The sequence below is a fragment of the Rhinolophus sinicus genome, chromosome 1 (genome assembly GCF_057876585.1).
Source record: "Rhinolophus sinicus isolate RSI-liver-muscle chromosome 1, RSI-T2T, whole genome shotgun sequence".
Classification (NCBI taxonomy): Eukaryota; Metazoa; Chordata; class Mammalia; order Chiroptera; family Rhinolophidae; genus Rhinolophus; species Rhinolophus sinicus.
The window spans coordinates 75720802-75735129 of NC_142501.1; the positions used below are offsets into that span (position 1 = coordinate 75720802).

At 37.3% G+C, this 14328-nt stretch overlaps 1 protein-coding gene across 7 annotated transcripts in view; it reads right to left on the bottom strand.

Moving 5' to 3' along the window:
• Window positions 1-10066, bottom strand: part of PPP1R12A (protein phosphatase 1 regulatory subunit 12A) — a 140048-nt gene extending 129982 nt beyond the window's left edge. For 4 of the 7 annotated variants that reach the window (XM_019751271.3, XM_088800964.1, XM_088800961.1 and 1 more), the window contains exon 1: window positions 9272-9775. In XM_019751271.3, coding sequence (XP_019606830.1) covers window positions 9272-9508 — 237 coding nt within the window. In that variant the 5' untranslated portion in view covers window positions 9509-9775. Of the gene's footprint in view, window positions 1-9271; window positions 9776-9936 lie in introns of those variants that run through there. The other 3 variants (XM_074325372.2, XM_074325370.2, XM_074325371.2) reach the window with 2 other exon arrangements.
• Window positions 10067-14328: the final 4262 nt, after the last annotated feature.

A 14328-nucleotide genomic window follows, 5' to 3' on the forward strand; every position in this document is an offset into this window, starting at 1 on the left:
AACTATCATTTTCAAAATTTAAAAACTCTCTTGAAAGAAAAAAAACAAAAAAACTCAAAGGTGAGGATATTCAAAAGAATGTTCTCAAGCTCAAGTTCCAATAGAAGACTTCCAGAAATGTTCGAAGCAAAAGCATAAATATTGGAGTAAGTTTATAACCATCTAAAATAATTTTGAAGGCAAATAAAATGTACCGGGTGGGGTGGGGTGTGTGTGCCAAAAAATGTATACACATGACTTGTATTCATCTTGTTATCAGTATATATTATTACAATTTTAACACAGTTTTTTCCTTTCTTAAAATGTGTATGCATTTTTTCGTCACCCTCTGTATATACTTTAGTATTTTTAATACAAAATAAAGGTAATTGGGGGTCTGGGAGTGTGTGTTTTAACAGTTAATCCAGGAAAATACACTTTCCCACATGGCTGACTTCTAAGAGGGTATCAATTAAAATCTCATAAAATTTCTCATATGAGAAAATATCATAACCTTATATTTTGCTTAGAGAACATATGTTAAATAACAAAAAATGTAATTTCAGCTCAAATATGGGTCAGTAATTAAGTTAAAGTAATGTTTTTTATTCACTGAGGCTCTCCCTGCAGAATATCACACTCAATGCACATAATGTATTTAAATAGATTACTAAAAAGGTGACAGCTGAGGAATGCCTCATTTCTTTCTATGGTTTCTACTGAATGTCATTTCAGAAATGCCTATATAACACATGACAATGTGGAATGTCTCCACCCATGAAAGAACATTCAAGTCGAGCAGGCACACTTAGGGCAGTAACACAGAGCTCAAGTTTGTCTTTTTATGGTTAGCCAGCACAATAATGAAAAGATAAACAACCAAAATACTAATAAGGTCAGAAAATACTGACATACAGGGATCCACAGTGAAAATATTCTTTAGAAAAAAAGTGATTAAAATTGTTGGAAAACATGAATTAGTTTCTAATGCCAGTATACTAGGGATTCCTTTTCTAAACAAACATCCAATAATTTGTTTAAAGAAATTCATTTTTAAAAAGTTAACATAAACTGAGCATAATTCTACTTGTATTGATAATCAGGAATATATTTCATTTCAAAAATAAATCTAAGATCCTGCCAAACTTAGATGCAATAATGGGTGCCTTTACATTATAAGTATTATAAAAACTATTGGTATAAGCTTTTTTATTAGAACAGTTTTAATGTTTGTTAGCTCTGTTATATTTACCCACACAAACTGTGATAATTCTGTTTTCTAAGAACGCTGCCCTTCACAAGATTAGTCTACATTGTGTTCATTTTTTAAATCAACACACATTTACTGTACACCTGCTTTAAAAAAATGCAGATACCAAAGGGGATTTAAAGAAAAATGAATCAAAGTCCCTATTGAAGGAATTCACTATTTTGTCTGCAGATAAGATATACGAACAATAGCAGGTAGTGTATAAGTGCCAAACTTGGGGTTTAAACAGTAAGTTAGAGAATCAGTGTGCCCCAGTGCTCAAGCAAGCCCACACTTCGTGCTCTGAGCTGTTCCTTAATGTAAATAAGCTGGCAAATACATTCCAGAGGAAGATTACATGTGCAAAGGCTTATAGAAGTATAAATATGAAACCAGTGGTACCTAAAGAAAGGTTTCACCAATCTTCTGAATCTCTTCAGGTAAATTCCTTTTTGCTCCTTACTGAGTAATCAGGAGCTGGGCATTTGCACCCTGATAATCTAGCCTGCCACACCACCTGCACTCTCATAGCTTACCCAAAAGGAGGACATAGTTATGAAATCTGTTCACCCCCAATTACTCTATTTGCATAAAAGAGCACCAAAAATATCTGTTGTCAATACAGCAATATAGACTGATATGAGTCCCCACTGTCCTTTATTCAGACATATCCATATCCTGTATCCTTAAAATATTATTTTTCTTTATGAAATGATAGAGGGTGATCAGCTTGTTTGTTTTTAATGCCCTAAACATGGTAAAATAAAAATTAGGCTATCCTCTTTTAGTCATCAAAATTTTTTTAAATATGTTGTTGGTCCATGAAATGTAAAATTCTGGGAATCGATGATTTGATGGGCAACAAGCAAATCACATTTCAAATGGTGCTCTCACTTATTACTAATGAGGGAAAAAAATTATATTGCTTTTTCCAAGTTAAGACCTGAAACATAATTTGGCTAAATTTTGCAAAATGATTTAAGGAATGGAATATTCTTATAACTTGGCTATTCCTACTAAAAAAAAGGCTTCCTATTAAAATCAAACATGACTAACATTAAAAAGTTTGTTTTACTAATTCAGGAGTTAATTCAAGTATCTTTATTAGCATTTCATGTAATGTCTCAAGTCCTATTTATAAATACCAATAATCACTGCACAGAAAGTAAATTGCAGGAGAGTCAGCTACATGGTAGTAATAAATTGGAGGTTGTTTTTCTTTCTTCCTATCTTTCTTTTACTATCACTGATAGGAGTGTACTAAAATGTATCTCTTTTCATTAAATGAGGTAAGAATGTGTATGTATAAAATGTTTACTATAAATGAGTATATATAAATGCCTAAAACAATATAAATTGTTATTAGGATAAAGGTAAATTAAGACGTTTAAAGATTAAACTATGTCCCCAAAAAGGAAGAGTTTTTGTTGCTGTTGTAACTTCCTTTGCAATTTCCCAAAGCACATGATCAAATATTTTGCATATAATGGTTAGTAAAACACAATGTTGGCAGTTATTAAAATTTAGGACAGATTCTGAGATTAATTTAGATATAGTACGACTGCTTTTCAATTACCATAGAAAGTTCTTAAAGATGTTGGCTATGTAAAACAAAAGTACCATAGATGAAGGAAAAATTACATATATGTGTTTCATTTGATTTTCTGCTGACTAACGGGAAACCTCCAACTACTAATCAACAACCATAATGACTGGAAGATTTAAGAATACATACTTCATCAGTTAAAAGAAGACCGCCAGCATAGTGTTAAGTCTGGGCTTTGGAACCAGAGCAACCTAAGTTAGAGCCCAGCTCTGACGTTTATTATCTTAGTAACCTTGATCAAGAGAAAGGGGGCATTGTGAGAATTAAATGAGATACTGGTTGCAAAGGCACCTCCCGTAGTGTTTCACATGTAACAAATCCGCAGCAAATGTTCACCAGCCAATTCCACTCCTCAATAAAAGCCTGTGATAAGTCGTGGTTACTACATATTTAACCCCAACTTAAATAAACACAAAATGACTGTTAGAGGTCTTCAACCTTTCAAAGATGTATGCGTATACCAAAAGGCCAAAACTCCATCCTTTCAACATGATTATGGAACCTCACAAACTTTCAAAAGAAAAGTGGGATAAAAATGGCAATTTTTTGCAGGCAGAGGTGCAATGAAAATAGCAATTTGGGAAGTGTCAAGAATATGTTACAGCAGTAACAGAACAATATTTTTTTATATACCTGCCCCAAAAGGTTCCTAAATAGTTATATATTAAAAATTATGACTAGATTTTCTTAAAGCACAACTACTTATTCTTATTCGAAGAGTATTTGTAAATATGGTGACAAATGGATGATGAAAAAAAAATGTCCTCTATTCCATCTAGTGCTTCTACCTGGCTACACTAGAAAATGCTCAGTCACCGCGTGCAATCACACTGTAGCTGAGGCACATGAAAGATGGTCTTGGTTGTGACACTTCAAAGTCAGACCACAAAACTGTTGCCAGGAAGCACAAAGGCAGCAGTGCAGAGAAGGCATTATAACGGCAGCAGTGTGGGCTCTGATACCCTACCAGCACAACCCATATATGGCGAGGGTTGTCCATTTATTTGCAGGAAATGAGGAGCCAGTACAGGGTTCGAAGTTGTGTTTGTTTGCTTAGGTGGGGGGCTTTAAAACATGAATTTAGAATGATTTCAACAAAAAATTTTAAGAGCCATCAGCATAAAGTATAATCATTTTTTAACAAGAAAATTATGGAGAGAAAATAATTTAAACTGCATTCTTTCAAACACAGATTTTAATATTATTTAATATTCTTCCAAGATCTTAACATCCCCCACCAAAAAAAGGGTAAACAATTATAAACTTTATATTTAGCTATAAATAGATGTCTCCTATATACCAGTTACACTTTTGTTTAACAAGAGTCTCAGTGTCAGCTGCTTCCAGTCTCTTTTCCTTCTGGTTGGAAAACACTTTTAAGTAGCCCTATTAGAATACTTTTAAAAAAGAGTTACATTTCAGATTACAATTCAGTGAAAACGGATTGGTTGAGAAGATTAAGCACTTAAGAAAAGACTGCACAAAAGTATTCCTTTTACTGACAAGGGGGGAGTTACATATTTTTACAAAGAAGCTTCAAATGGCTCCCTTAGAAATTGATAAAACTTGTATTTTAAGGGCAAAAGGATTTAATACAAAATTATCTGCAAGTCTGTGTTCAAAAGTAAAAGGAAGACTTCAGTGTTTTAAAATTATAATCGCACAGAACACGGATCTTATTTTGTATTCCTCTATAGGACCTAGTTCAGACCCTTATAAAGAAGGCAGCAAATTAATGACTCAACTAAATATTTTTCTATCACTTAACCAAGACTTAAACTGGTTTAGGATTTTTTAATAGGAAGGAGGTTAATATTAAGATTTTTTAAAAATCACAAGATACTGAAAAAAAAATATACAGAAGATCCACAACAAAGTTTTTCATTTCTTTATAAATATAAAAGTTCTACTATGTGTGAGAACAATAAGTATCTGGATGTGAAGGTTTTAAAGATTCATCTCCCAACATACAAATAACAAAAAACTTCACATCTATGATACAAGCAAAAGATACAATTCAATAAATCTCTAGTGAGCACCTACTATGCTCTGGAAATACAAAAATGTGGAAGTCTGGGTCCTTAGAATCACCCAGACAAGACAAACTTACAAACACTATTCAGTAGGAAGTCTCTTAATAGCAGCAGAGAGGCCAAGTGTAAGTTACAGCGAGCACCCCGGAGGACAGTGTCTCTCCAGAACCATAGTATTACACGAACTCATAAGACAGAAAGTTCTCTTCTGGCTGGCAACTGGGTTGAACCCTGAAGAACTAGGATTTTGACTGGCAAAGGAGAGGGAGGATACTCTAGCGGCGGAAAAAGCATGTTGAAAGGCATGGAAATAAAAAAGCAAAGCGTAAAGGACATAACACAATGGAGATGCACCAGGTATAAGCTAAGTGGTGAAACACTTTAAATGTGAATTTAAGGAGAGGAGTGACACAAAATGACATTGTTAAAAGATTAATCTGATAGCAATATGAATGCTGGATTGGACCAAGGAGAGGAGAGGTGGGGAAAGCAATTAGCTATTACTATACTCCAGGGATAAAAATAATAAAGTTATGAACTAAGTTGATAGTGAGAGTGACAAGGAAAAGAATTGATGCAAAGGCAATTTTGACGAAGACTGACTGAATATATGCAAACAAGGGGATGAGAAAACAATTAAAATGTTTAAAGCTTGATCTAGAAATTAATGACATCATTAACAGAAACAGGCATCAATGAGAAGAGTAGGCTTGGTGAAGAATGATAAGTTTCATTTCCAGGTTGAAGTGATAAAAGTAGATTATACAACTTAATTACAATTATGAAAATACATGTCTGAATAAGGTCCTTTGACGAAATCACAACGGTAAATAAATGTAAATGCAACACAGTAGTTGCTAATTCTATGGCAATGGGGGTGACTTCTATTTACTATATTACAACTAAAAGATATATTTCAAAATATAAAATCACAATATATGAATAAATATTTCATTTTAAATCAATACTTCATCATCAATAGAAAAATGGAAATGAGGGATTGGAGCTCCGCAGAAATGCGAGAACTGGAAATTGACTTGGAAGTCACTGGCACAGAGGAAGCAGATTAAGATTTTAAGGTAAAATCGAAAGGCCAAACTAAAAACTATTGGAGATCTCAGTCCTGCATTTTATGCACATCAGTATTACTAAGAATCAGCAATAAAGTACTATATAGAAAGCTCTATTACTACTCTCCTAAAATCTTTATAAACTGAAATACAGATCACACAGTATAAAACGCTACCAGATAGCTCTATAATATCAGAGTTGATTATCACCCAATGTAAAACTGAAAATCTACTGTAGACCTCAGTTCTAAAAAAATCAGATATTTATATCATAATATCCCTACATTTTCCAGCTATGGGAGTGTGTGTGTGTGTGTGTGTGTGTGTGTGTGTGTGTGTGTGTGTGTGGAAGCTATTCTAGAGGACAGGATAGGAAAGTTGACAAGAAACACTGCTTTTTATCCTATATGGGAGACATAACTGGGGGTGCCAGAAATATGTATACACATGACTTGCATTCATCTTTTGTTATCGGTATATATATTATTACAATTTTAATACAGTTTTTTCCTTTCTTAAAATGTGTACATTTTTTGGCACCCTCTGTATTTCTATACAAAAAGAAGAACTGCAAACTGATTATCTTTTGACTTCTAGTGACAGCACATTTAACCAATTAAGAAATAAACTTGTAAACATAAGATACTTATATTAAAACTGGGAGTAAAATATTAGACTCACATTTGTGTATTGTGAAGCCTCTAAGAAACTTTTCTCCTGACAGTGAAATTTAGAATACTTGATCAAAATCAAAAAAAAAAAGGAAATGAATATTCCAAAAGACTAACCAATAATTAACCTAAGAAAAACATTTTAGGTATCCTATGATCTTTCTAGAGGTTAAATAAAAAAACAAAACAAAACATCTATTTAAGGACTATAAAACAAATCAGGGGTCAACTTTACATTTTTATAATTTAAGTATTTAAAACAAGTAGCATTCAAGAGATTCCTTAAAAGCCTAACATTTTCTTGCAATTCTTTTTAAAAGAGTTTTATTTATCACCTTTCACTATCTGTTGTCCTGAATTTGCTTCAGGCAAACTCCTTGTGCTCGCAATCACTATGGGGGAAAAAGTACAAGTATTTAATAAAAGAAATGAGAGTGGAGAAAACACAATAAAAAATTTAATGCTTAATATTTTAAAGACTTTGACTTCACTGATTTAAGGAACTGGCAGACCAATTACAAAAAGATATTATGCATCAACGTGGAAACTTATGCTTAAGCCCTTGTCAGTTAAAACAAAATACCGAATAAAGACTACACACCTATATAATGCAAAACTAACCACTGAATTCAGTTAATGAGGAAAACACTGATAAGTCTGATAATTCTTGCAACATGTCCAAATTGAGAGGGAGGAAAGAAAAAACCTTTAAGAAGACTGTTATATGTATTTTCTCTTCCTACCTAAAACAATAATATTAAGTGTTAGGAATTTTCCTCTTCCTCCAAGCCAATACAATTGGGTTCCTCCACAGCAGTAATAAGTTTAAACTTCTATCTGACAATTTTAATAAAACATATTGATGTAAACCATTATCCAATTGTATCCTGACCTCAAGCGTATAACTGTCTTTCAAAATCAATTCCATACCAACATGTGTAAATCACACCTGAAAGAAATTTGAAAAGATTCATCTCATATAATTACATTATCATTTTTAATCCAAAACTTACTTTCATTCTCAACACCATGTTTTTAGAATCTAGAGATATGTTATGCCTTAAAATAAACCTCAGCCAAATAAAAAGCTTGATACACATTACAGACTCTACATTAATGGAACAGATAAAGATATAAAGACCATGCTATATTTTTACTAGGCGCCACATTCTGAATTCCAGATTTGTCCTGCAATTTGTCTGTCATTTCAGTTCATCCAGTCAACTTTGTAAACAAAGGCTATAAGCCAAGTTTGATATGAGAATTCAATTAACCAAAACTTAAAGTGATCTTCATTCCCTAAACAGGAAGCAGTAAAAAGAAAAATGCCACTACACACCTCTCTTTTAAAAAGTCAGCAAGGTGATGTGTATAAAATACAGTCTTAAGTTTCAACCTCCCAGACAAGTTTTTAATATTAATCAAAATAAAGCTGCAATCTTCCACATATAACGAAGGCAACTTTGAGATAGTGTACAAGTCTTTGCATTGTAAGGGGAAGCTTTGCTGTAAAGTTGTTTTCTAGTAAATTCCAAGTGCCCACTAAGAAAATGGAAAGTCTATGTCTTGTCACCTATTACCATCACTTAAAAATTACTTTTTATGCAGAATTCTACGCGGTTGTGTTGCTTTTGGCCTGTTAAAGGCAAAGGAACATTATCTCTGGATTGCCAATAGTTTCTCCTTATTTGGCTAACATTGAGAGATCCCAATCGGACTACTATAAAACTTTAACATGCACAAAGCATCCATTTTGAGAAAAGTTTGTGACCAGCTTTCTTTTTTCCCACCCCCAAAAGAAAAATCAGAGCCTGGTAACCGTCTTTGAAAAGACTGCCCCGTGTTTATTCCTCTCTTTCGAACCCCAGTGCACACCCAGGACCTGGGGCTCAAGGATCTCTGACACTGCGGCAAACTCTTCCCCTAGTTGAAGAGACTCTTCACTACGTTCCGCTCCCGCGGTGGGCAAGCCCTTGTGAACGTTTCCTTACCCCATCCCCTCCCTTTCGGCCGGTGCAGATCAGCTAATTACACCCCATTTTACCCTCCCCAGTGACCAAGAGTAATAAAGAAGAAAACAGGAAATCGTTCGCTCAGGGCACTCGGCTTAGGGCTCTTGATTACTATCATCATCACCATCATCATCATCACCAACATTGTCATTTGTAATCAAGTCCTAAAGACCACAACAAATCCAATGCCCACATATAAGCCAAAGACGTCCATCTGCCCAAGCGTCCCTAATGCCCCTTGTTGGTCGTTTTCTTCAGCATCCCCCGTCCTCCAAGTATATCACTGACATGGGGGCCCAGGCACAACCACCCCACAACCCTCCCGGTCTCGACCTCAAATCCCAGACGCATGTCCACATATGGCCCTGGAGCCCCAAGCCGACCACAGTCCCTTTTCCCCTCTGCCCCGGAAATCACCCGGTTCCCAACTCCACCACCAAATGGTCTGAAGGGGGCCTCGAGCCCCAGCGCTCTTCCTCCACCAGTTTTCTCCCTCCTTCCCTCCCTCCAACGCGAGAAGCCGCCCCCTCACCCCGCAGCAGGGAGTCTGCTGCCGCCCCCAGCCTCAGGAAGCCCAGAGCAGAGGGGAGGCCCGGCGCGAGGCCGATGAGAACCCGCACGGTCAGAGAGCAGGCGGCGGGGCGCACAGACCTGGTGCAAGGCAGTGAGTCCGTCCACATTGGCGTAATTGATGTCGGCGCCGCGATGCAGCAGCTTGAGGACCTCGTCCGTGTCGCCGCTGGAACAAGCAGCCAGGAAGACGGCGCCATCGTCGAACTTCACCTTGGTCTTCTGGCGCTTCACCACAGGAGGCTCGAGGTCCGTCTCGGAGCCGATCCAGCGCTTCAGCTGCTCGTTCCGCTTCTGCTTCGCGTCCGCCATCTTCATCCCCTCTCCTGCCGCCGGGTCTTCTTATCACGAGGGGGGGAAGGGGAGGCGGAGAGGGAAGAGAGGGGAGGCAGGGGGTGTGTGACTGTTTCTATGAGTGCGGGCCAGAGGAGGGCTGGGAACCGGGAGGAGACGCTTGAGACTTCCAGTATCCCACAGAGCACTGGGGCGGCGCGCCCGGCAGAGCGGACCTCCCTTTCTACCACCGAAGCCCTCCCGCCCCCAGCCGGCCACCCGTCACCCGCGGCCAATCTAACGTAACTTCGCGAGATCCGGACAGGGAGGCGCCCTTCGGCCAGTGCGCATGCGTCCTAGGCCTGCGCCCGGCCCAGGAAGAGCGCTCCCGCGAACTGTGGCGGGGGCGGACGGGCCACCGGAGGGAAGCGGGTGTGGTCCAGTCCGCCCGGGCTGCGGGGCCTGGGACCAACCTGTATGGGCGGAGACAGGGAAGGGAGGCTGTCCTGCCCCGCCGAGGGTTCCTGAGGTTCCGGAGGCCAACAGTCGGGCTGTACGGCGCCTCTCTCCGGGGCAGTCCTGACTCCGGGGTAGTCTCAGCTCTGCCGAGTCGTCTGCTCAGGGAGGATTTTCCTATTGGCTGCGTTATTTGAATAGAATGGAGGATAGGTTGTGAATTAGGCGTTTGTGATTTCTCTAAGGAACTCGGGCGAACGCTCTTTTAAAAATGGGGTTTGTGTACACGAAGGGCTTTGGTGCTAGCCAGATCTGGGCCGAAGTGGCCGCCTGGTGACAAGGGTGACAAGGGTTGACCTGCGGTAATTGTGATTTCCTCCCAACCTCCACAGTAGAAACGTCTTTCCTTTTACGCTTGTTTTTTTTTTTTTTTTTGGTGGTGGTTGTTGCTTTGTTTTGTTTTTTCTCTACGCGTGTTTTGGGTCCTCTTCCCTTTCCTTCAACACTTTAAGCCTGTCGGGTACTACCCATTAGCTTAGTTCAGCCTTGTGAGTGGTTCTGACCTTTTAAGGGATTTCTGGTTCCTGCTCCATCGCTTTCTAAGGATGAGTAAAGACCCAGCAGCTTCTAGAGTTCAAAAGGAATGTTAATATTACGCAATTAGTTCAACCGGTGTTGAAGACATGCTATGAGCCAGTCATTGTTCTAGCTAGGCACTGTTGATAGAATGAGGACAATGACATAGTTAAACCACCTTTGAGGTCACGTGTTCAAAAAACGTTGTGATTTATAGTAATAAAAAAGGCTTTAATTTTGTCTTGATGACTCGACACTTCCCCCCCACACACGATTAGTAACAAATACTAATGTCTTTTGAGTCATCTATTTGTATTCACCAACTGATATCCTAAACGTTCCACCATTTTCATCCACTACATTGCAGTCTATCATGTTAAGAAATAAAATGACGGTAGACTAGGAAACCACTTGCTTGTAAGACTGAATTTTCTGAACTGCAATTACTAGGATAGTAATAGAACCCAAGTTAGGGTAAAAATATTTCCCCTGAAAATGTAGAAATAGAAAGTGACATGCATAAAATGCACCAATGGTAGTATCAGACCTTTGAATAATGATGGTGTTAGATGATGAAGAATTCTGTCAGCACTAAAATATGAAATTCCTATTCACTTAAAAAAAAACTCCAGAATACAGCTCTTAGCATAAACGATAGGACTTTGAGGATTGCCTCGTCAGCTCCTCCATTACCTAGAAAAACTGACAGCTCATCCTTACTCTTTCCCAAGAATGTTGTGGTTTATTCGGTAGTTCTTAAAAGGGACCTGGAATACAGATTGGTATGTCAAGTTTTCATTTGAGCAAGAGTTTGGTGGGAAGTGTGCTATTTCAGATTCAAGCACTTCAGGATGTAAAATTAATAAAAACAGTTTTTTAAAAAAACAAACAAGTATCAGTTCCCAAAGGCTACCAGTCAAAACGTTTATCAAGCAAAACAAAAACCCACCTGGGCCATTAATGTATGCAAGTTTCACGGAGTTTAGCTTTCCTTCCCCAGCTCTAAGGGTCTATGTTCATCTTATTGGAAGCACTCTTAAATGGCCAGCTGCTTGGATTTTTTAAGGGAGGATTGTAAAAAAATATATTATTAAATTAATGATACTAAAGACCTATGCCTAATTCCTGAGCAGGCAAAACTTTTTATTTAAAAAACAACACATTACCTTAATAGCCTAGTGAACTTAAAAATTGAAGCAGAAGAAAAAATTGAGAAATGCAAATATTTTCATTTCCTAATGGCCTCTAAGTAGATTGGGGTGTGAGGACACTTTTCAGCACCTTTCAGGCAAATTAATCCCTAAAATAGAAGTGCAAATTAAACTATATTAATTTGCTAATTGTTTTTCTTTGTTGCAGCACATCATTAATCATGTTGGGGTATTTACTTATTACAGACAGAAGGTTGTCAGAAGAGGATCTGCCCATATCTTTTTCAAAGCTTAATTACACTATGGATATCCCCTACTAACCATTAAGTTACTTGTTAATTATGATCAATTTGAAGACTTTTTAATTAAATCATAAATTTATTTTAAATGCTCACACCTACAAAGCTTAGATTTTTTTCTGTGCTCTCTGTCTGATGTACCATCACCTAAAGTGTCCATGATAATATGGCACTATACTTACAGTCAAGTTTATTATTAGCTAAACAACTAGAGAATATAATACAAAAGCTTGTGTGTGGATGGCCTTAGCTTAGTACCAACCTATGCAATGTGGAGATTGATTTATTTGTTTGTTTATTATTGAACCTAAACTTGAAAATATCTGTTTTGATTATGTAGCAATATGTGACAGGATAAGAAAAGGAAAAATTTTAAGTCAACCCAAGTAAAAAAAAATAATTTCACAGTTAGTCTTTTTTCTAGTACAAGATTAGTTATTTGTCATTTGGTAAAAACCTTTTTTACATGTAAAAAGAAGTTAGTCTCTGTTACAAAGAAAATAGTTAAGAGCTCCTGGGATCTAAGTTGTTTCTTTGCTTGTTTGATTGATAGCTCATTGCTTTGCTGACCGTTACAATCTTTATAAAATAATAATGAAGGTGTATGTCATTAATACAAAATAATATACCAGATTTTTTTATAAACCAACTTTCTGTTCAGTGAATCTTTTTTTTCCCATTAACTTTTATTATACAGTTGGAAATGTATGTAGGTACAAAGTGTATATAAGATATTGATAAGTGCTTTTAAGTCATACATTTAAATTCTCCTCATCCCTAATTCAAACCTTCTAATTTACATTTAAGACTGGAGAATACAATAGTCAGCAAGGCATTGGTCTTATCTCCTGTACTCTACTACATCTGGGCTAGGCTCTCTTACATTGTATAATGATTTCTTTCCAATGTTTTTTAGGAACCTGAAGAAAAATTTGTAATCTGCTAGCATTCTAAGATACTCAGTCCCACTCAAGTTGTTGACTGGAACCAACACTGAACCACCCTAAAATTGCTTCAGACTCTACTTTTAGACCAATCCTGATTTCTGGATCATAGCATCTAACTCCTTGCTTTGCCCCTGGGTTACAAAGTCAGCCTCACTCCCCAGACCTAGTGGTTCCTTCCACAACTCTGAAATTCAGCTTGTTTTTGACTCTCCAGGGGAAATTCTCTGCCACATCTGGCTTCATTCCAAGAACTTAACTCTAGCAGTTGCTTGTGGTTGATATTCCCATGAAGTTCCCTGGTCCCCACAAACGGAATCATAAGTGTCTGGCAACAATCCCTAGTACAAGCATGGTGCTAAAATCCCTAGTACAAGCATGGTGCTAAAGAGATGATAACTTGCCTCTAATGCACATGACCTTCAACCTGTGTTATTCAGTGTCAGAACATCATGTGGCCATCCATATGAATCCCTTAATTTAGTGTTTCCCAAACTCACAATTTTTGCCTGCTCTAGGGAACACAAATATTAATTAACAAATGCTATTATCAATGAATAAATATTAACCTTTTAAAAAACTTAGATTTTTAAAAATAGGTTTATTTTAAAAAGAAACATTATGTCTTTCATAAATAGAAAACATTTCCAATTGACATAAATAAAAGAAGGACCTTAAAAACAAGTGTAATGAAAACAAAACAGTGTTATTCTAGTTAGATACCCTATCAAGGATCTGAGCCCAAGGCTGGCTCTCAGTTTGTTAAAAAAAAGGAAGATTGGTAAGGGTTGGACGCATTAGCTTCAACCTGATATTTTTCTGCTTAATATAATCAAGAAGATTAAAGGGTACTGAAAAAAGAATAGCTTTTTTGCTGAGTGGCTTCACTGGTATTTTAATATCCCATCTGTCTAAAATTACCTCATGTACCACCAGTCTACATGTCCCACACTTTGAAAAACACTGGCTGACTTTAATTACCATGTATAATAATTATTATAATTAATGTAGTGAAGGTTACAAGAAAGACCTCTGTGACACACCCACCTTGGCGTATCAAGGCAGGCCATTGGAAGGCCCATTTATATGAAAGTATCTATGAGCTCTGAGAGAAAACATGAAGGAAACTTCACAACTAAGAGGCATCTGCCATAGCATTGAAATTGTAAGAACAACTAAAAGCTGCTCCAACATCTACAAGGAGAATTTTGGTGTATGAACTCCATCTCGGAGCACTAGCATTTAGTTGAGGGATTCATTCAAATGTCATTCAACTCAAATCCTAGGAAAAGCTTCTAAATTCTTCCAGAGACCAGAGTGCAAAAACAGAGTAGGATACAACTGAGAATAAATACGTGCAGTGGTCACAGACACAGCATCACTGGTAAAGGCTATGCCCAGTTTTGGCAGGTGGAAATACCGTCAGTTTCATGTGGTTG